Raw genomic sequence first — 23,847 nt, forward strand, 5'->3', positions numbered from 1 at the left:
ACTGAATAACTGCACAATGGTAGTAATGCTGCACACACCCCTTTTCACCTCAGTAATAACTGTCCCATGAGCCTTTGCTCCAACATATTTATCCAACTTCCAGGCAACTGCTCTCTTCTGGGTTGCTACAACATTAAAGTCTATGTATGCAACACGAAGGAGCAACATGGCTGCATTGTGTGAAATAACTTAAAGACCCATCTGCTTTGCTGTTTCATGTAAATGGACAGGTATCACTAAAACAACAAAAAGTGACATCATTAATTCTTAATATGGGGGAATAAAAAACAACTTAGATTATTAACAACAGGGCTCTCAAGTCTATCGCATTGGGCGTGAGACACAAGCATTTCAACATGTTCACACGCGCACACGCCACACTTTGTATTTCTCACGCACAATAATTACTAGGACAACGACCACCAAGTTGCGCCGCTTTTCCTTCAGAAGGAGCTTGCCACGGACCAGCTAATCAAAAAGAAATACAGGAATATAGCTACCCAACAGCCAATCAAAAAATAGCATCACTGTATCCGGGTAAAAGAATGCAACAACATGCGCAATGCAGACTGACCGCAGATTCGCAGATTGACCCCCCCCCCAACCACCTGCTGCCAAAATCTCTCAAAACTTGAGAGCCCTGTAACATTTACTGAACCATTTATTTTTGTTTAACAGGCATACCTTAGTTTACAATGTTAGCATGATAACATTTGGTAAAATGGCGCTGCACATGAAGTAGCTAGCTGAAGCTAGTCATACGTAATGAAATGAATAAATCAATCTAAAATCATTAGGATTCATCCTCTGGTGACCATGACTGTATGTAGAAAGTAATTGAAACTGAACCACAGAACATGCTGTTCATAGCGCCATGCTGCTTTTTATTTATTTAACCTTTATTTAACCAGGTGAGTTAATTGAGAACCAATTCTCATTTGCAATAACGACCTGGGTGAGAAGGCAACACAGGTGGCATGACAATAAATAACAACAAAACAAAAACAGAGGACATACAGACAGACCTAGAGACAGAACAGTACAATACAAACATTTGACAGCAGTGAACAACTGCTGCATGAGTTTATAACAGAAAAAAGACTTCAGAGGTTTCAAATGCAAAATGTTGAAGTGACCCTCTATCCTTTATTAAGATCATACTCATAAACCTTGTTTGTTATTTATAAAAACTAAACGGTCTCCATCTGAAAATAAATGTAGCCTCACAGTATTGTCAGCCACAGCTGCATTTCTAGCTGGAGCAGCACTTGTTAGCTGAGAGCCGTAGCTTACTAAGCACTCCAGGAGGAAGCATGGGGAACCTTTGAGGCTGCGCTGATTTCAATAGCATAAATCATTCTGGATAGATAAGTGGCTCCGGTGCAGTGTAGTCATTTTCAGTGCGAGAGTTTAAAGACATATGATTGTTCTTGTGCTAACTTCTTTCCACCACCACCACCTTATCCTCTTATGATTATGATCAATTATCCACTTATAATTAGAGGCTGGCAGTAACTCAGCTTATGGGCTCTGGCACTTTATATAATGGCCTGTAATAATGCTGTCAGTCACATTTCATATAGTCCCACTCTCAGGCTCTAGCATCTGCTGAAATTAATACCCCAGTAAAAATGTGTCAGTGATCAACAGTTCTAACATAAAGAGATTGTATTTAATGATGTTTCCAATGAGCTTACAGAGAGAAAGGAACAAAGATGTGATTAATGTTGAGTGGTTCTTGTGAGAAGAATTGCACCTCGTAAAAACTTTTAATTTGTGATAATAATTAAACGTGTTCAAGAACATCTGACAAGTTCGACATGTGCTGATCAACCATGACAATAAGACCAGCTGCCACCAGCCATCATACCACCATTCCGTCCTGATAGAAGGAAGCCATTTCCTTCCATCACTCTGTAGTACAGTTTTGATGCTCATGCACCCATTGTAGACACACTGACCAACAATCTGCTTTTTGGTGTTGTGACAAAGCATTCCCTTTTTCAGCAGTGTGAGCTCGATTAGCTCTTACAACCTTTTCATCCCACACTAGTTTTTGGTGGGTCATGACCACTGAAGACTAGGAGCACCCTGCAGGAGCTGCAGTTTTTGGGGATGCTCTGACCCAGTTGTCCAGCCATAACAATTTGGCCCATGTCAGTGTCGCTCACATCCTCACGCTTGGCTAATATTTTGCTTCCAAAACATCAACTTTGAGGACAAACTGTTCAGCATTTCCAACTCACTGACAGGTACCTTTGTAACAAGGCAATCGATGATATTCTCTTTCCCGGTCAGTAGTCCTAATGTTGTGGCTAATCAGTGCATGTATAATATGATAAAACTTAACATGCATTTGAGAAGGATTTTAAGATTTGAGGAAGACCAAACTCACAACAAATGCCGATGAGAATATTAAAACAAGATGAAGCCTCTCCAGTACTGATGAGAAATATAGAAAGTATGAAGGCAACACAACATGAAAGTCTTTGTCTCTCTCCTCTTCTTGCGTTCTCGCTCTCTCTCTTTTTCTGTTTGACTCTCTCCCCGACCCCGTTCAACTCCTGTCTGAGAAATAGAGCAAAGCAAACTGTCTGAAGAGCCACTTCCTGTTGTGTACTTAAGATCCCTGTCATGTGATAGTGTCAGTTGAAGCGAGTGTGTGAGGCCAGTACGGTGAGAGAGAGAGAATATGGTGGCACTGCTGATCTTGCTGATGTGAACAGAGCCTCCCACCACAACCACCACTACCCCCCTCCTTTCGCTCTGATTGTGTAAAGTGTCGATTCAGCCGGTGCAAAGCCCCCCCAAGCCCTGCACGCCTCACGGGCATTCACAGCCCACACATGCACGTGTGTAGTGGTGTCATAGATCTGTATTCATCTTAATACTAAATGAACAATACAGCTACAGTCCAATGAAATATTTGAGTTAATTCAATTTCATACAATTAGAAATGTTCAGAGGTTGTTAACTGAGGATAGTGGATTTAAAGGGAGAGTACCTGTAGTTACTGATGTCGTACTTTCATTTGTTCATCAGACTTTGATTTTTATAGAAAGTGAATTGAAAGGACTCGCTCGCTTTTCATGTCATCATTTCTGCTAACTAACCTGTATGAAAGCATTTTATAAAGCTCCTGTGAAGGTTATGAAGCTGCTTCTGAAATAGGATGAAATGAATACTGATGCCACAATATGGTCTACAAAAGCATACAAGAGCATTAGTGAAGAGATTGATTACCTCTATATTATATTATTTCTAAAGGTCTCTCGTTTGCATTTTTCACTGCAAAGATTCTCAATAAAAGATGTGTTTGACTGTGAAAACAAAGAAGGGTGAGATTTATTTTTATTTTTTAAAAGTATTTTATTTGTAACTTTTTAAATATATCAACAAGCCAAAACAAATACAATCAAACATGGGCTCAGACAGGAAATCAAATTCATATCAAAAATAAAATGAATAAAATAAACAGATAAATAAATTAATAGAAACCATGTGAAGAACATTTTAGTCAAAAAATAAGAGAAGAAGAGAAGAGAAGTAATTAAGTAAATAAATAAAAATACATCTACATACATACAAACACACATATGAACACACATGCATACATACACATACACATGCATACACACATACATAGTTTACAGAGAGAGCAGGGATAAAAAAAATAAAAAATATAAGAAAAAAACAAACATAAAAAGACCATAAAAAGCTGCCAATTAAATTGTGTTCTGTGGAATGCTATGCGTCATGTCTGCAGGATATATAAAGAGATACTCCTCTCCTATCGCACGTCAGCCTCATCCAAGAAGGCAAGGAACGGCCTCCAGAAAGCTGAGAATGTCTTCACAGAGTTAGATTGCAGGAACCATATTTATTTTTGTACAACCTGATACTTGAAAAATGCAGGAACTATTAAGCAAAGAAATGAGATGCTCCAGTTTGTCTGCAGGGGGTGCCAAAATCAACATGGACATAAAGTTCCTCACAGCAGCTTTAATCTCAAAATCTTGAAAAGAGAACTTTATTACACATACAGTCCTAGCTGGCTACATGCAAGCTAACTTAGCTTAGCATTGTGTCGAAAATGGTTGCTGAATATGTCTGGAATCTGTTAGTATCTTTGAAATGTGAAATTACTTTACTTACATGTCCCTCTCTCTTCCTTTCAGGTGGGCTATTTAAAGTACCTGCTGGTCTTGCCACAAGAAGACACACTTATATGAGCTGAAGGTTGCTCATATGCTTCAACCCTGAGGAGAATGAAGAGAAGTCTGTATAATGAAGAAAAGAAGTGTGGTGGAGTACCCTGATGAAAAGACCCATCAAAACATGTCCCCAATGATACAATGATCAGGAATTGATTGAACACATTTGCTTTCTGATGACAGTGACATTGAAATCCTCAGTTCTATCTTGACTAGCATGAAACTGAGTTATTATTTACTACACCTGTCTAACTGATCTATCTACAAGACATTGTTTTCTATGATGCCAGTGGTGTGTAGATAGTTTGAGGCTCGGATTCATTGATAAAGATGGATAGATGGTGTTGTGTCCAGTAACTGGAGGGTTCTAAATTAGCTGCTGTGTTAGCGGCTGGATCTCTGAATGACTGAGGGCAGATAGCATTTGACCTGACCAACAAAGACACACCAGAAATCCCTAGATGAGAAGCTGCAGATAGCAGGAGTTTGAGGTTTCATTAAGCTTGTGAGAGGCCAGGTGGAGAGAGTTGTTTAGTTTGTACTATGAATACTGGAGAGAGCGTTGAGCTGATGGAGACCCAGGAGGGAGGTCTGAAGGAGAAGCTTCTCGGAGGCAAAGTCAACCATGAGCACGAGGTTGAAGCTGGGGATGACAAAACCCCTGGGGCTTTCAACTGCAACATCTGTGGACGCAGCTTCCCATTCCTCAGCTCTTTATCGCAGCATATGAGACGCCACACGGGTGCTCGTCCCTACAAATGCCCCTACTGTGACCACAGAGCCTCTCAGAAGGGAAACCTCAAAGTCCACATCCGGAGTCACAAACTGGGCACGCTGTCTAGCCATCATTCTAATGAGGATGAAGATGGCGGAGCTGAGGAGGAGGAGATGAGTGTTTCAGAGGGTCTTGATGGAGGTACGAGTCCGACTAAGAGCAGCTCAGCCTGCAACCGGGTGATCAACGGGGACAGTGGTGAAGAGAGTCGAAGGAAAGCTCCAGGGAGGAGCCTGAAAAGAGAGAAGACTGGGACTGACCAGAGGCCTTTCTGTTGCCGTCTTTGTGGCTATGAGGCTCTGCGAGAAGACCAGCTCCTCAGCCATATAGAAAAGGTCCACATAACAGCTGATGCAGAGGAGGAGACTATTGTTAAGGAGGAGGCTGTGTCAGATTCTGATGCCCCACAACCACAAACCGATGGGACGTTCCCCTGTGAGACCTGTGGCCAAGTCTTCACCCAGGCCTGGTTCTTGAAGTCACACATGAAGAAACATGCTGGGATCCTGGACCACTGCTGTCGGATCTGTGGAAGACGGTTCCGCGAAGCTTGGTTCCTTAAATCACACATGAAAACACACAACACCAGATCCAGGTCACGGTCAAAGGCGGATTCGGCAGAGGTTCCCATCACCATCAACGATGTAGCCCAAGATCCTGAAACTGTCACTTGCTCAGTTACAGCCAATTATCAAATGTGTTCCAAATGTGGTAACTTGTTCCACAACAGAGAGAGCCTGAGGATCCACGAGAAAGTCCACAGCTTGAGCGGTTGCAGGAAATCCCAAAGCCAATGCAGACTTAGTGATGATGAGGACTCGCCCGCTGCTAAGAGATGTTACCTAGACTTCCTAAACCTTCAGCCTACTCAGAAGAATTCAAATGAAGAAGATGAGAGTGAGAACAAGATGCTAGGTCAAAGAATCCCGGAGCTAGATCCAGTGTGCAGTTATCAGGCCTGGCAGTTGGCTACTAAGGGCAGGGTTGTGGAGCCGGTGGAGCCCAGTTACAAAGCCTCTTTTGGAGAAGGAGGTATGGCTGAGGCAGCCCTTGCTGACGCTGCTGTGGTTTTTGAGAAAGAGAGCAGTCGTTATGTCTTGCAAAGTCAAGAGAAACGCAGCAGCACAGGGCGACGTAGCAGCTCTGGTTTGGGGAGCCATGCTTCATCAGGGGACCGGACACCAGAGAGCCTCAGCGACTCTGAGTACAGGCCTTCGTCCCGCCAAGACAGAAGACGATCATCCCAGTCTTCCTCCAAAAACGAATGCTTTGAGTGTGGGAAGGTGTTTCGCAGTCGTCACCAGATGATTGTCCACCAGCGGGTCCACAGAAAGGACGGGGGTAGAGCATCTGTGGGAGACAAGGAAAGAGCTGCAAGAGATGACAGATGGGGCTCTACCAGTGATCCAGAGTCTGGCTCCCCTAGCAGGCCCAGCACTCCTGGGTATGGAGACTCTCCACCAGCATCCACCCTTGGAGACCAGGCCTCAGAGATGGGTACAGCAAACTCTGGAGAGATGACAGGTTGGTCTAAAACTTCAGTTTTACCCAGGGATTTGACTGTATGCTAAAAGCATATATAGTTCCTTGGCTAATCAAGCAAGTGCAGAAGCTTACACCTGAATTCTTTCTAACGGCCAGCAGAGGGAGACTCTATTTATTCCAATAAGACATTGAAATTATGAAAAAGTAGGAAAATGATTCTCCCTCTTTGTTGATGTCGTACATCAGAATAGTTCAAGTCTCAGCTACTTGTTTCAAGGCTTTTCCAATACAGCATGTTTTTAATTTTTCATGTGATGGTCCCATTTACATAACAATTGACCATAAAGCATGGTACACCTTAGGGCATGGTAACCTGTTAATGACAAGTGGCTACCATTGGAACCTGCCAATCTGTACAATAATGTAGCAATGCACATTCACCCTCTAGTAGAAATATGATCACCAAACTGCCATTATCTTTACCTTTTTTGCACAATATTCAAATCAAGATACAAAATTAGCCTGCTGTAGAAAAGTTTTTTTTATTTTTTTATTTAAATATTACTGATTGCTGCTGCAGCTTATTTTCCTGTTTGAACCAACCAGTCACATACAATCATTTCAAATTGCATTAATGATAGTAGCACCATGTAAACTCGGAACTAAGTAAGGGATAATGTGTGAGGAATTTGCAGTTATGCAAATTAGACTCCTAACAGGGTGAGCAGGTTGAGACCCTCTCATTATATATAACTTTGCTTATTACTCACCTACAAACTTAATTCATAACATTGACAGATATGATGTAAAGACAATTTTATTACAATGAATTAGTTATACGGCTAAAATAAGTAGTAACTCCTTTGGCTTCTCTCACTCCTGTACAAGGATTGATTTGATATGACGTGTGTGATCGGGTTGTCTCTGGCGTCGCTTTTGCTATTGTTATGAGGTTTTGACCAATCAGAATCAAGTATTTAACACAGCAAGGTGGAACAGGAGTTGTTTAGATCATCTTACTGGGACAGTGAAAAACAAGTCAGGGGTCATAGTTCTGTGGATTCCTGTGTTAATGCCTATCAATCAATCAATCAATCACTCAATCAATCAATCAATCTATCAATCTATCAATCTATCAATCTATCTATCTATCTATCTATCTATCTATCTATCTATCTATCTATCTATCTATCTATCTATCTATCTATCTATCAATCATTCAATCAATCAATCAATCAATCTTTATTTGTATAGCGCCAAATCACAACAAACGTTATCTCAAGACTCTTTTACAAACAGAGCAGGTCTAGACCACTCTATGTCAAATTATGAACAGAGACCCAACACCAAGACAGGATAAGACTCAGTCTGACCCCACCTTAATCCATCATGAGCATTGCACATCGCAGTATTTAGCTAGTTACAGTGGTGAGGAAAAACTTCCTTTTAACAGGCAGAAACCTCAGGCAGAACCAGACTCATGTTAGACAGACATCTGCCTCGACCGAGTTGGGTCTGGAAAGACAGATAGAGGGGAGTAAGAGAGAGAAGTGATAGTGATTAGACGAGTGGTAGAAGCTGTTGACGCTGGAGTCCAGCACGTCCGTATCAGCTGGAGTCCAGATCGTCCGCAGCAGGAGGACGTCTACGGCAGCTCAGAGGAACCTACTGGACAGTGGAGCTCAGGGACTCCAGAAAGGTCTATGGTTAGTGACTTTAATGGGACAGGCAGAGTTAAAGTAAGTGATGAAGGGGTTGGGGGGAAGGGGGTGAGCTAGGATCCCAGTGTGTCAGTGTGCCAGTTCCCCCGGCAGTCTAGGCCTATAGCAGCATGACAAAAGCTGGTCCAAGCCTGATCCAGCTCTAACTATAAGCTTTATCAAAAAGGAAAGTTTGAAGCCTACTCTTAAAAGTAGAGAGGGTGTCTGCCTCCTGGACCCTGACTGGTAGATGATTTCAAAGGAGAGGGGCCTGATAACTGAAGGTTCTACCTCCCATACTACTTTTAGAGATTTTAGGTACAACTAGCAAGCCTGCATGTTGGGAGCGTAGAGTTCTACAGGGGTAATAGGGCACTATGAGCTCTTTAAGATACGAGGGTGCCTGATTTTTAAGGGCTTTGTTGGTTAAAAGAAGGCCTATCAGCATTAGTCTTTTTCAGGAACTGACATAAGGCAGATAAAACAGTATGAAACAAATATGTCATTAACTAGACAGAACTGCTATTCAAGTAAATTAATGATATACACATACATAAGTTGAGAAACAGAAACCTGCTCTGTGGGGTTTTTAGTGACAGAGATGACTGTGAGCCCTTTAAGGCCTCCCACTCCAGGCCTCTGACTATGTCACTCTGTAGTAAACATCTGTTGATGAAATGGCCTTTGTGTAGGTGTAGAACATGAGTTTTTATGGTGTGGGAACTGGAGCCCCCCTGTGGCAGAATGTCAGAATTACAGCCCACAGAGGCTCTTTTATAGAGAGCTGCCAAAAATTACTATCAAACACTGACTATAAAATTTTACTGCCACTGGAAACTCTGTTTACAGCAGGGCAATTATTCTGTATCACAGAGCGGTCAAGCTGTCTGTTAAGTGAAACCTTGTGACTTCAGTGGCATGTCAGTGGAGAAGAGGGCATTTTTGGAATGCCTGTCATTTTTTTCACCTCCACAAGCAATAAACAGTGCAGGGCAAAAAGAGAAAACCTACCCATGCAAGGGCAAAAACACCCATAATCATGACTGAAATAGGCTAAAGGAAGGATTCCTGTGTTTGTGCTCTAGAGCTTTGCGGTCTTTATTTTTTATCTCACAATCCCTCTGAAAACACTGTTTGTGCAGGTTAGGATAGTGGATAGCAAAGTGCTGGAGTGATTGCTTCCATTCCTCCCTGTTAGAACAGACATTCAAAAATAGCAGCAACATTTCTTCAGGCCTGATCGAGCTGTGAGCTATTTCAGGTCTTCCTGTCTCAGGAAACTCCCCTCACCCCCCCTTATCTGTGTGTGAATATGGTTTTTTGCTCTCTCTTTTATGTCTTTGCCATAAAAATCTCTCTGTGTCTCCTAGTGCCATTCATTGGGGATGTTTACTGAAAAAAAGACAATAATTAGCCTGGAACTTAAAAACAGTCATGTCCTTAAGCAGTAAAGGCGGGTTTTAAATTCTCTTATAGTTGTAACTGCTCTCTATTGTAATCAGTCACACAGGCGTGGTGTCAAGTTTCAGGAATTGCAGTTTGAGGTCAATGATGGATACAAATTCATAGAACAGAAAGGAGACAACACCTGCAGATTCAACACATACGGCTAATGTATTAGATTCTTTTGGTGCCTTTTTGATGATTCATATTCCAACTTTTTCTCAAGAATTCATCATTAACTAAAGGAATACACCACTGCCCATTCTTCTGTCTTCCCCTCGCCCCTCTCTCTGTCCCCTGTGACTCTTTTCTAATCTCTTAAGTCACCTCCTGTGACACCTCCACTGTCTCTCATTCACTCCTCCTCCTTGGTTATTTATAGAGTCACCTCCTGATTGAGAGGGATTCAGGCGATGGACAAAAAGTCACTGAGAGGACAGTTAAGTCACAAACTGTCTGATGTCTCTCACAGACACTATGTAGCCTCATTTTGGAATGCAAATAAGACATTTCATACATATCGTCATGCTTACCAATACAAACCAATGTGATGGGCTTTTAAACCAATCAGCTACTGTGTAATATTTTGCTGTGGTTTATCATGTGCAAGCATAGTAAGGAATAAAACCACATTCACACAGCTGTGATTGCTGAAGCTCTGCACTGTGCACTTGTAAAACCATGAGCATTTTCTGGTGAGGGTTGACATCAGTGCGTTCTTCTGATCAGCTCTACGCCTGCGTGAAATTGAGATTACATTTGTACCGTAGCTATCCAGACAAGGTTGCATGGATAGTTTTAGATTAGTTCTGTGTTTGTTTCCAGGGTACACACTGTGTGTTGTTCACTCTGCCTTTTGCAACACAACGCTTCATGCAGTAACAGACTGCCAGCACTTTGGCACACATAGTCTTAACTGCTGTATTCTTATAGTTTTGCTGGCTTGTATTAGTTATTGTGTATTTTTGAATAAGATTGACAAACACTGTCTGATTCAGCTACCTGTTCTGACTCTGGAAGGGCAAAAGGAATCACTCCATTTCCGATTAATTTGATTGGTCTATTAGGGATGAACAAACGACTCACAACCCCACACACCTTCCTCACTGAGCCCTGGAGCTTCACCTTGGCAGAGTCTGAGCTGAGAGTGATGCCAACTTGAAGCCGAATGAAAAACAGATGCCAGGTGGTTGGTGTTAGTGTGAAAAAGATGAGAAGTAAAGGAATGATCTGTTGGATAGTTGGACACTTCACTGTGTGCAAGATAAATTAGTCAGTATCCCATAGCTTCTTTAATTTCACAGGTTAAAACTGATCTGTATCTTCCCATTTGTTAACTCTTAAAATCATTTTCATAAACACTGAATGTGACTAATTCCACCATTATCAATCTCTTATGTTTGTGTGTTTTCACTCCTGAAATACAGGACTCTTGTAGATATGCACATTTTCCAGACATCAGTTCAATTTGCTTTATGGACACATGGGTCACATATGCCACCTTGTGGAGAAGTTGTAGAACTGCACTTCAAGCATCATGAATACAACTCTGTAGTACATGCCACTTATAAAAAACAAAGAGTTATTTTATAAGCTTAACAACATTAATTAATACATTTGTCTAATTTCAGTAATGATAATAATGTTGTGCAACAGTTTGTACAGTGTGTAAAATGCTATTCCACCGTTAGTGCTGAGTTGAACCACACCTGTGTGACACAATTTAACATTGAAAATGTTCTTTTTTTAAAATGTAATATCTGCTAGATATGATACTGAGTGTTGTTTTACTCAAAGACGTCAAACAGAATCAATGATTATACCATAAGATATATTGTTTTAAGTTGCTTTAATGTGTGAACTGATCTTTGAACAGGAGAAAAAGTCTGATTATAGGATGTGTTTGAAGGTAGAATGAAAGCAGGAGATCTAAGAATATTGGTCAATAGTGCCGCCTGCTGGTCGTTCCTTTAAATGACATCTAACTGTACAATCTGAATCTAGCATGAGTGGATTCCTGTGCAGTCACTGACCTTTATGTTGTCTTTCATTTTCCCTACAGAAGAGAAGCCGTACATCCGCAACCTTTCTGACTTTGTCACCACAGAGCTGCAGAGCTATTCTACTCATAATCGTGTCAAGCGTGAAGACAGATCCAGCCCTGTTCCCAGCCCCAGCTCCAGCTCGGACAGGGGCACCCCCAGTGGTTACCCCAAGCTGAAGAATGCACTCCTTCATGGGTTGAACAAATCTGCCTCGCCCTCTGGTTACCGATCAGCTCGATCCTCCCCGCTTGATCCCAGTTTGACTCCCATGGATCTCTGTGTGAGGGCCGAGGGCTGCAGGGGCATCAACCTGGACAGGAAGGGCCTCCCGAGCCACAAGTGTTCATTCTGCTCCCACACCACCCGCTACCCTGAGGTGCTCTGGATGCACCAGACTGTGGCTCACCGCATCAACAGCAGTAGCTCCAACATTGCTCCGAAATGGGCCCTAAAAAACAGCTCCAAGGCCTCAAAGGAGAACTCGTCCTCATCCAAGAGACGCACTGGTCCTCCCCCAGTTCTGGAAGGAAAGGAGTGTCCACCACTGCCTCCTCTGATGCGCACCCAACGCACCCGGCCCCCAAACTACTCCAGTGAGGTTATAAAGAAGAGCAAATCCCAAAGTCAAGCAGCCACTCCGTCATCGTCCTCTGCTACCCCCTCCTCCTCATCTTCTAGAGGCTCCTCATCCAACTCAGGCACCCATGCTGGGAGAGTCCCTGTCCGATCGGGCAGCAGCTCCAGCAGGCGCACAGAGGACCAGAGTCCTAAGTCGCGCTTCAGACCTAAAGTGGATATTTACCCCCATGGGAGCTCATCCTCTTCCTCAAGCTCCATGGAGAAAAGCACTGGAGCCCTTTCACGTTCCTCAGCCCCGAGCCCAAGCTCTGCTCCTCCATCCCGAATCTCCGACCGCTACATGATGCCTCAGGAGGGCCTGGGCTTCATGCTGACCAGCAAACACGGCCTAGCAGAGTACAGCCGAGCCAGGGGTTCTCCTCATCAGCTGCTTCCAAACTCTCACCACAGCCAGGGCCGGGCTAACGCTACGAGGCCGAGCACCATCACCCATAGCTCTGCAGCAGGTCTCAACTATGGAGCCTCCCAGGCACATGGAGGCACTCTGCAGAATCCCTCCTCCTCATCCTCATCCTCCTCCTCCTCTTTGCTCTCTGAAGCTCGAGGGGATGTGAAGCAGGAGCCGATTGCAGAGACCCCAGAGATGCCAGCTGATATCCTCAGCTTCCTTAAGAACTATAGCCCAAACGAGCTGGCTGCCCTCTACCACCGCTGGGGTGCAGCCAATGCCCTCCTGGATCCAAGTGGTAAGTAGCAGCATTTTTATCGTCACAGCTGATTGACATATTGTTGTCAAACTATGCTAAATAGATTTTTTTTATATTGTTAACTCTTTTTAATGTCTGGTGTTGTAGCAAAGACTACCTGAGCTGGTACAGGCCAAATCAGGAACGAGAAAAGACAATACCAAGGCATTTATGAGACCAAGACTTTAAGCTATTTACATCAGAGTTCAGACCACACACACACACACACACACACACACACACACACACACACACACACACACACACACACACACACACACACACACACACACACACGCTCACAGATACAATTTGATATGGTACGAGCAAACAGGGGCATGCCCAGAGGGGTGGGCAGGGGTGGCACCAGCCCCCTTCAAATTGAATAGGTTGCCCCTGCGGTCACTAGAAAATTCTAAACTCTGATTGGCCACTTGCCTTGTCAGAGGCGGGACTTGAGTTTCAACAGGCTGATAGTCGGTCTCCTTTCATTTCTATTTAGCACATCTAATTTAGTCAATACTTCAAATTGTGACTACAGATTTGAACTTTTCTTTTAATCCTCAACAAATAAATGTTGAAATATTTCAACATTTTCATGCTCAGTCTATTTTGACTTGGCTTGGGAACTTGCTGGTTCAAGTCCTGTTATGGATCAAGCTTGGAGATTGGTCTGGTGGCTGGTTTGTTTGCCTGGGCCTGCCTCTTCAGCAAGGCATTAAAACCCCAACTGCTGGGGAGGTGCTGGTTCATGGCAGCCTCTTCACTCTGCACTCTGCATGAGTGTGTATATCAAATGAAATGTGTATGATCAAAAAACACCAGAGTGAAAAAAATTGAATATCCCCCATGGGGATTAATAAAGTACACGTTTTAGTTTTTTAGTTTGTTTTTTAAGTAAAAAAAATAATAAACACAGCAGTACAACAGGATTAGTAGAGACAGAAGGGATAAATCAATTCTGCCCCTTCAGGTGTGCACTCATACTTCATGCACCCTGCATAAAAAACTGACCCTGTTTGTTCACCCCAATCAAAAAAGTCTGAACACACCCCTATCCACAAACTCCTTATATTAATCTCAAAGATCATCATTATCTAACAAAAGCCTCGACAACCAACCATAATTAAATATTCTGTATATATTTAACCCTGTAACGCCTGAACCATCAAATCATTGTCAGAAAATTCTAATTCTTTGTAAACTGAATGTTTATTGGACCTTCTGACAAATAATAATAAACATTTTTTTTATAGCAATTCTCATAAATTAGTTTGAATTTGTATCATATTTGATACATCAGGCATTTTGATGTACATTTTTTGCTCAAATGTTCTTCTTTTTTAAACAAACTGAAACATATAAAAACAACATTTTCAGCCTATTAAACTTTGATTTTCCTTCAAATTTTTCCCAAAGTAATTTCAAACCTAGAAATTATTTGTATTCCACATTGCACGACAACGGCATACCTATTCTGTATCTACTACACAACAAAAAACCCTAATGTATTGTATATTTCTTCTCTGAATTGTTCAGTTTTTAGTGGAAATCAATGAGCTAAAGATAATTATTTACTAGGGAGCCATGGCAACATTCAACCAGTCATCAATCATCATGATACAGCAGGTTACATATATAAAAATACAACATACGTTATAAATATCTCAATGTCTACTCTAAATATACCTCATTATGTCATTTAAACATGTTCTTAAATAATAAATAGACTGTCTGTTGCTTTATGGAATGCATAATGTATGAAATGTGATAAAATTAAGATTGACAGATCTCTAAATTAATGTCCTTATATACCTGCTGATACACACATTTTCAACACAGTTTGACTATAAATGAAGTAATGAAATATTAATTAGTTTAACATTGCATCAATACAGTAACAATTCCTCTTGAAGTTTCAGGAACTATTTGAAAGTGTTTTTCATCCAAACTTTTTCAGACTTGGTAAAAATATCCCTGAAAAACCTGGAGTGGGTCTCTGATCCACAGCTGACATTTTGGATGTCTCAAGTGACGTCCTTCTGGTGCATGAATTACTCACTCTGGTGGATTATCCGTGCACTGCATGTATCTGATTGTATGCATCAGGTTTTTTCAGAGAGAATATATCACATTGATGATGTAGAGGTCTCAAAAACTGATTTATCAAATATGATACGCTTGGCGTTATAGGGAAAATGTCATTGCAGCATGAAGCTGGATTTTTGGCTTGGAGTGTTTGTAATACTTTCTATAATGCAAACTAATGCAAGCTGAAATGAACTCATCCATCTTTCATTAAGGTGAAGGCAGTACAAAGATAGAAGGATTGATAGAGCAAGAGAGCAAGGAGCTCATGAAAAATAATGCAATTGTCAATAAATACGTACGTATACACTGTTAAAACGAATAACTGTGAAACTCACAATTTCAAGTCAACTGCACTAGATTTTTGAGTTTTTTGGCTAACTAGAAATCTTGCATTTGAGCCAACTGATGAGTTTTTGTTGAGATAACTTATCCTTCATATGTAGTGTAACTTAAAGTTTTGAGTTCTACAAACTAAGAAGTGAAAGTTGTCCCAACTTATTATTGTTAGTTCAGAAAATGTCCCTTTGTTACTGCACGTTACTGCACCGTTTTCACACCTGCAAGGTAGCTAGCTCAAGGCGGCTAATTATTGGTAATGACCACGCCTTATTAAACTAACTAAACAAATTAAAGTGACAGTAACTGGTAATCAACTCACCATTAACTGACCAACTGTAAAGCTAGAGTTTCAATACAATACTCAAAGACAATATTCACCTTCAGGGCGATCAAATCCACACAGGACAGGTGAGATGGAGCCACATGTGGGGAATTGAAAGTGTGGAAGACCCCTGTAGATTTGAGTTGGAGACCCCGTTCTTTGCCTGAAGCAGACTCAAATAATTTAGCCTATAGCCTCAAACCCATCATTTCAAGTTTTGCCAACCTAACTTATGAAATGAGACCAACTTTACACAACAAACTTCATACAGGGTGTTGAGATAACTACTTTGATGAAGTTTGCAACAAAATGAAACATTTTGAAATCATTTTCAGGCCAACAATTTTAAGTTTTCATTTTTATGTTGTAGTTGGTCTGCAGCTGTGGTTTTAAACTGAGATATAGTGCACTTACATCACTTGTTCTCCCCACTCTGCTGTCACATCTTTGGCTCTCTCACCCACACTGAAGGACAGGACAGAGTTAGAATGCTGTTATCAGAGACAAGGCCAAAACCTTTAAGAAAGACGTGATCTCAAGACTGGTCTCTCAGCCCAACACTGATGATCTCCACGACTGCTACACCATCTTTAAGTGGAAAAGCTTCTTTCAGCTTATACATTCAGCTCACATAGAAAATGCCCCGAGGATCTTTGCGTTGGAGAAAATGCCAAATGTTAAGAGTTGAGGAGGAATGTTTTCCAGTGACTGAAGATTTTGGCTGTTTGGAGTAGAATGAGCTCAGTTTGACACAAGACAAAGCCACAAGAGTCTCAAAGATCCAGCCTTAACATATGAACGTTACTCAATCATTGATACATATTTACCCCCTGAATACACCGCCTCTCTCTCACACTAACTTGCCATCTGGCAGAAAGTGATTGACAGACACCCAAACTGCTCGCTTCTGACAAGGTTTAAATAATGAAGGGGAGATCCATTAAAAGCATGTGTGCTCGCATGTTTGTGAGATAAAATAAAAGGCTGTATCTGGGGCAGACTGTGTGCCTGTGCATGTGTGTCCATATGTGCTCTTTTTTTTTTTTTAGATACGTGTGTGTGTGTGTGTGTCTGTGTGTGTGTGTGTGTAATTTTTTTTTAACTTTGAAAGACGTGAGAGAACCTTTGCTTCTCTCAGGTCTGCGAGGCATGCCTAGTCTCCAGCTCCACTCTCCCAGAAAGCTGTCACAAACTGTTTAGGTCACGGCTCTGCCTGACGAGAGACTCGCACAGATGCGAATGGAGGGAGGCAAAACAGAGAGAGGGAGAGAGAGAACATGTGAGGCAAAGAGAAAGATGAGACAGAATAATTACCCCACCAGCTGCTTTGGAAATGGTCATTACCGAACATCCACATTATTTGCCCATTTTTCAGTTGTGTCTCTAAGGTCAAGTGGGGCTGTATGGAGCCAGAGGTCAGAGACAACAGCCCCAGAGCGGACGCATGACATCGCTGTCACCCGTCCAGGCGCATATCGTCACCCTGCGCCTTAGCCCTTTGAGTCACATGCTATAAAGTGACCTTTTTTGAGCAAACTGAGTCTTTCTCCCGTTTCTCCCTGTAATAATGGTATGAGTGTGTGTGTCTGCTTGTGTTTTCCATCCAGCTCTGTCTTGTCTTTCATTAGTGCATCAGTGAGAAGGGCTGGCTGCCCAGAGTACAAGCAGAGTATCCAGAGGCCAGCAGTCGGGCTGCCAGAGACACTCTCAGTCACCTCCTCCAACCCCCCCCTTCCTCCTTGTCCTGCTGCCCCCCCCCCCCCCCCCCCCCCCCCCTCTCTATGTACCACAAACACACAAACATACACTCTCACAACTATCAGGCACTGCCCAGGTATATACCAGCCTCAGTGATCGGGGGAGTGCAGTACACGTTCCCCTTGCTAAAAGCATCCCTGCACCCCCCAGGCCCTGTTATATGTCAGCATGGGAGGACACAGGAGCGCATCTCTGTGTGTTTGTGTGCATTTCAATCAGGAGAGACACAGTCTGAAGATTACATGTTATTTATTACAACTTAATGAATAATGAAACTTGACAGAGATCTTTGGCGTAAGGACTCTATGGGGATCATTTTGTGAGCGTGCAGTAGGATGTGTGAATTTGGCTGCAGAAGAAATCCCCCTAGAGTCCAGACACTGGATTACTTCAAAAGTAACATCCATGTAGACTAAAAACTTCACAGATCGGTCAATGCTGATATCTGGGATTTCAAAATTCTGATAAGGACAAGCTCATGGACAGATTTTTACATCTAAATAGAGCAACAGGTGTATGAAAAATCATGCCAAGGATCCATTTGATCAGTTCATTCATTGTTTTCATTATAGCCAATATACATAGAGCATGACATATAATGGTGACTTTTTTTTAATCTAATCTCAAATTCAGTTTTGTATTCGGTTGTCAATTTGTCGTTTCTTATTGGTCAATATATGCACCAAATCTATCTGCAAGAGTTGACATCAGAGGATGCACTGACCTTGATGATTTGTTAGCCTTGTCAAAATAAGAATGACACTCATCAGTTCAACTAGTATATTTAGAACCCGACCAGGAAGTGCAGAGTGTGTCGTTTATGAAGTTGTACAATGATTTTAGGTCATCTAAGTGTAATACAACTGTACTTATTTTCAACTACTTTTTCCCAAGCAGAATAATTAAAAGATGTGAATTCAACATTCTCAACATTTTTGTTAATACTGTCAGGGCATGAAGGATTTTATCTTATTACCACCTCCACTAACAAAGTGACAAAGTGACAAATGTCTCATGCAGTTGTGTCATATGACAGAATTTATTAGTTCTGAAGTCGTCAAAATTCAACAAGTTTCTTTTTTCCATGGTGACCCATTAACATGTAAAGACGTCTTGTGAATATAAATTGAGTGTTGTTGTGTCACAGTGTGTTTGTGTGTGTGTGTCAAAGTAGCCAGTGTGTGCCCCAGTCTATGCCTCACTTTCCTCCCTTGGACCAAACACACATATATACAACTCTTGAAACACACACACATGCATAAACACACACCTGACATGTGACACACGGGCAGCGGAGCGGGCACATCACAGCCGGGGCGTTTTAATTGCCTGTAATTTATGCGGTGTGTGTGTGTACTATGTGTGTCTGGCTGTCAGCCTCTGAGATGATGCTGTGTGACAGCTGCAGTCCAGCCCCTGGAGCTAGCCGCTCATAATGACACATTAGACATACTAATGATGCGTGAGCCAGTCCACTACTGACGCCACCTACCTCCACCGCTCCAGCCGGCCTCTGCGCTTCTGTACACCCACTCACTCTCTGCCCATTACTGACCTTTAAGTCTTTATTCAATCTCTGCAGACATGAAAATGTCTTCTGACTGCGAATAAACTGATGCTGATGTTCACCTTTTCAACGACTCATCTCAGGAAACTCACATGTGAGATCTGGCATGGGGATTCAAAGTATGCGTGATATAAGCTCATGTTGGCCTTTCTCTGTGAACATGTAACTTTTTTAACAGAAAGGTTCGGGGTCTATGTGGAACCTGGGTCAGAAAGTCTTAATGTGTTGATTCAACTTCTTTCAAGGGATGTATGTAATTGTACGTTTCTCTGTCCTGTTTTTTGTTTGTGTGTGTGTGTGTGCGTGTGTGCGTGTGTGTGTGTGTGTGTGTGTGTTCAGGGATGCTGAGGTCTCTCATGCGGCAGGGACAATACTTTTGCCACGAGTGCGGGAAGAGTTTCAGTCAGCCGAGCCATCTGCGCACGCATATGAGGTCCCACACAGGTAAATACAGCTGTAATACATAAACACACCCACAGGAGCACACACTCATACTTATAGTGTTGCAACAACATAGTAGATACATCATGACAAAACATTTGAAGTGAACCGTAGCAGTGCTGTGTGCAATAAGATGACCACATTAGCTTTAAATTGACTAACTAAATGAATGACTTCCAAGCTTGTTGGAGGAACCTTTTTTGTCCACAGGGGGCGCCAGAATGGACACGACCTGAAAGTTCCTCACAGGAGTTTAAAATAATATAAATACACATCAGGTTTTGTTTGCCATAAAATCTTTTTCATACAAAGAAATGATAGCACACGCTGTTTTGGATCGAGTACCGTATGTCTTTACATTTTTGATTTGAACTCATGTTACCAGGAATATTCCTATTGAGGTACAACATCTCTTTTACAAGAGGGTCCTGGTCAAAACAGCTGTATGGGTTACAAACAAAGACAAAGCAAACAACACACTTTAACATCAGGTCATAAATTAGTGGCATTAGCAGCAAGATGTGTACACATCTGTCAAATTATCCTCAAACTAAGTTTAGAATCCTCCAAGCTAATGAAATGCTCTAGTTAAAGTGAGCTTGTGACTCAGACGACCAAGATGAGGGAGGGAAAACATTGGTTTGAAAGAGAGTGAGGAAAACACAAGTTATGTTTCCATGTGACCAAAAGTACCAGCTTCTGGAAGTTTACAGAGCCAGTAGTGAACCAAATTGAGAATGCAGTTCGTGTTGAATGGCATTATAAAGAAATATGTACCAATGTTCCACCTTTGTCTGAAAACTCAAGACAGTTTTTTCCTTCTAGACACTGGATATGATGATTCAAAGACAGATTTTCTTCTTGAAAACATCTGGTATTTATATGTTAGGAGACACTCATATTAATATCTGTTTTTAACATATCACAAATGAGAAGTGTAGTTAGCTATATGTTCAAGATCAAATGAGCAATTCTCTTGAAATTAAGACAAATCATGACCTATCAAGGTAATAAACATATGTCAGTTGTTGCATTTGGACAATTGAATAGAGCATCAGTCTTCAGGAGCCTCAATGGAAAAATAAAGAGTATAACACTATGTCTTTGTACATACATAGTTAAAGTTATAATTAAAATAGGTTTTGGATGAAATATGATAATGAAGTTGCAGGAGCATCAGTCACAGATAGAATTAAAAAGCATTGGATAAGAAACCTTAAGGAGCATTCAAGACATTTTAGTAATATATCAAAAAAGTTTGTCCTGAACCTGAAGAGCTGCCTGATTAGCTACTTTTTATTCATGTAAAACTAAATGCTCCCACTTTTTTAAACACTCCTTCAACAGTCACTCATCCCCGTGCCACCTGCGCACACACATCATCATCCTCGCAGCTATTTATTCACCCAGAAACACTCGCATGAGATATAGAGAATAAATGCATGGGGATTCACATTCTCAACATATTTCATCGTCTGACTCTCTCAGATAAATCACAGCAGATCTTTTTGTTCAGCTGAGTGTGACAGGCGGTCTGTGAGTCGTCCCCGCCCTGGGCTGGGCAGCTGTCTCTATTTTTTAAACTGAAACATGATTTGCTCCGGATACTGACCTGTGACAAATTGTATACATTATTAATCACATGTCAATTAGAGAGATGGAATTGTGCATTCTAATGAGACAGAGCAGCATTTGTCATCGCCAGCCCTGTGAGGACATTTGCATGTGTCCTGATGCCATTCACTGAACAGCCTGATTTAGACATACCTCTACCTCATTCCTCTACGTTCCACTTCTCCCTGCACTTTTTCTCTGTGTCCTTTCCACTACTTCCCTCTCCTCTAAGCACCTTTATCGCCCTCACTTTTTCTCTCCTTTGTCTTTATTTTTCTTTTCTTCCATTTCTCTTTATTTCCTCTTCTTCCCTTTCTATTTCCTTCTTCACCACAGATGTCTCTTTTCGTTGCTTTTCTTTCCTCTTTTGTTTCCCCTGATGTCAGACCTTCCTATCTCCTGCTCTCATTCTCTACCTTCCTCCCCTTTCCCTTCAGTTCTGACATTCTTGTCCTTTTTTTTATCTATTTTATTTCCACATTTGCTGTTCTTCCCACCTCTTTTCTTCCCTTTCCTGTTTTCCTTCCACTTTGTTCCTTCTGATTTGCTCTCCTTTTCTCCTCTAGTTTCCTCTCATTTGACTTTTCTTTCATGTGTCCTCCTCTCCTATCTTCCTCGATAAGCTTGCCTTTCCCTCTCCTTCTTCCTCCTCTCCTCCGCTCCCCTGTCCTGTCATGTCCATCACCCGTGCTGGCAGTGATCACAGTAGACAGTGTGATAAGTAGCTTCTTTATAGAGAGTGTGAATGATATGTGGCACGGCCAGTGATTCCAAGTGACAGAGGCCAAATGGTAAGTGATGCAGAGCTCAGCTTTCCCCGGAGCCGTATTGTAAACACACACACTGCATGAACAAACACACACACCCACACACCCACACACACACACACACACACACACACACACACACACACACACAGCCATGCATAGGGTCTGTAAACACTCACTGAGGCTGTAATTAATGTTGTCACCGATGCTTGTCTTCAGCATGGACGTGCACACGCAGAAAAGGCCAGCCACCCCGAGGCCTCTATTAACATGCGTCATATTAAATCACTGACTCTCCTCCACCAGGTTCCATCACCATCATCAGCACCATCATCACCATCATCATCACTGCCAGCTTCACTCTATTAGCAAGGGTGCTGGTGGCAAACGCTGCTGTGTGCGGGTGCTGATGAAATTAAAAAAAAGAAAAAAGATGCTTGTGTGGATCTGGTAGCGCTTTTAACCGAATGCCCTCCTCCCCTTCCTCCTCCTCCTCCTCTTATTCTTCCACCTCTTCCACCTCCTTTTCCTCCCCCCTCCCCCCTTCTCCCCCCACAGTTGGGTTTGATTTTAACGGACTCCACAGAGGTACTGACGCTCACACCACCGCTTCTGAAGCTCCCAAACAAGTATGTGGCACGATGGCTAACACCGGGCTCTCTCATCGCTTCCGCATGTTCTTCTTTTTGTTGTTGTGTCAACTTCGCATGTGTGTTTGTGTGTTTGCATGTGTGTGTCAATGCGGCATTCACGTCCTTTTGTCAGTGTTGATTTTGTATATGTTACTGTCACACATTTGGCACCCTCTGCACCTGAATTAACACCTTTCTCATGCAGCTGGATCACATTGAGTGCATCCAGTGTACAAATCACAGCTGGCTGAATGAAATGCTTCGGTTATGATTTAAAACATTTGTGTCATGTTTTAATCAAACTTCAAGCATTGATGTTCCTTCTTATTTCAATTCATCATATTCACATGGTCGCCATTCCTTCTGACATCACACTCAGGCCGTGAAGCTCAAATTATGTTTTGTTGTAATAATGAATTTTAGGCGTCAATTCAATTATATTTTAAAAAATCGGCCTATAATTTACATTTTGAGCTCATTAATCTGGGACTACAAATATGAAAAATAAGTGAATAAATATAAGTTGAGTTTCAGGTACATATTTGATAACCCATTATCTCCCATCAGATACTAGCTAACGTTAGCATTCAACCGTGTCCTGGCTAATAATGGTAATATCTAGAGTTAGTCCCTAAATAGCCTAAATACAAAATGTTATAACCATAGAATGTATATACAAAATGGACGTCATCTCGCTTTACTTGAAGTGAGGCCGCCACAAAAACTGCTCCCCCTAGTGGCTGGCTGCAGTATAGGTCAAAAGCTCTGTCTCCTCCATTTGAATGGGGGAGCAGTCAAACTTAAAAAATAAAAACACGTGGTACGAATGTTTCTCACATCCGTATGCTGTGGTGACATGTAGTTAGTATTTGACTGTGTTGTGTTCAAGGACTCTTTTTTCTGAACATTCTTTTTCATTAGTTATTAGAGGTAAAAAAACGGGGATTACATCCGGTTTACTTTGATTGACAGCTGCTGTAGAGAAACTCCGTAGGACCGGGGCGGAGCTTGTTACCGTGGAAACGCACACCCTAGCTGCAGAAAAGTTTACAAGATGGCAGCGTTCTGGAACGGGATATTTTGGCTTCAAAACCGTACAATAGGAAAAAGCGGAGCGACGCTGTCCATTATATATACAGTCTATGATTATAACACCATCAAAGTCTAATGTTAGCGCTAAGCTATCTCCTAGCCAACAGTGATGCTAACAAGTAGTGATTGAATACTAATATTATCTGATATTGAATGTTAGCAAACACTAACAAATAGCCATGTTCTTAACTTTGAATCACAGCTTGATGTCACTCCAGAGGGTCTCTGGTATTTCTC

At 41.9% G+C, this 23,847-nt stretch overlaps 1 protein-coding gene across 2 annotated transcripts in view; it reads left to right on the forward strand.

The window, feature by feature from the left end:
* The window catches only part of LOC117822265 (zinc finger protein 516-like), a 61,740-nt gene that overhangs the window by 32,134 nt on the left and 5,759 nt on the right, over positions 1 to 23,847 (forward strand). The window contains exons 2-5 of one of the 2 annotated variants that reach the window (XM_034696899.1): positions 4,179 to 6,513; positions 11,680 to 12,987; positions 19,404 to 19,508; positions 22,445 to 22,515. In XM_034696899.1, the coding sequence (XP_034552790.1) occupies positions 4,758 to 6,513; positions 11,680 to 12,987; positions 19,404 to 19,508; positions 22,445 to 22,515 (3,240 nt within the window). In that variant the 5' untranslated portion in view covers positions 4,179 to 4,757. The remainder of the gene's footprint in view (positions 1 to 4,178; positions 6,514 to 11,679; positions 12,988 to 19,403; positions 19,509 to 22,444; positions 22,516 to 23,847) is intronic. The other variant, XM_034696898.1, reaches the window with a different exon arrangement.

The sequence above is a fragment of the Notolabrus celidotus genome, chromosome 12, assembly GCF_009762535.1.
Source record: "Notolabrus celidotus isolate fNotCel1 chromosome 12, fNotCel1.pri, whole genome shotgun sequence".
Lineage (NCBI taxonomy): Eukaryota > Metazoa > Chordata > Actinopteri > Labriformes > Labridae > Notolabrus > Notolabrus celidotus.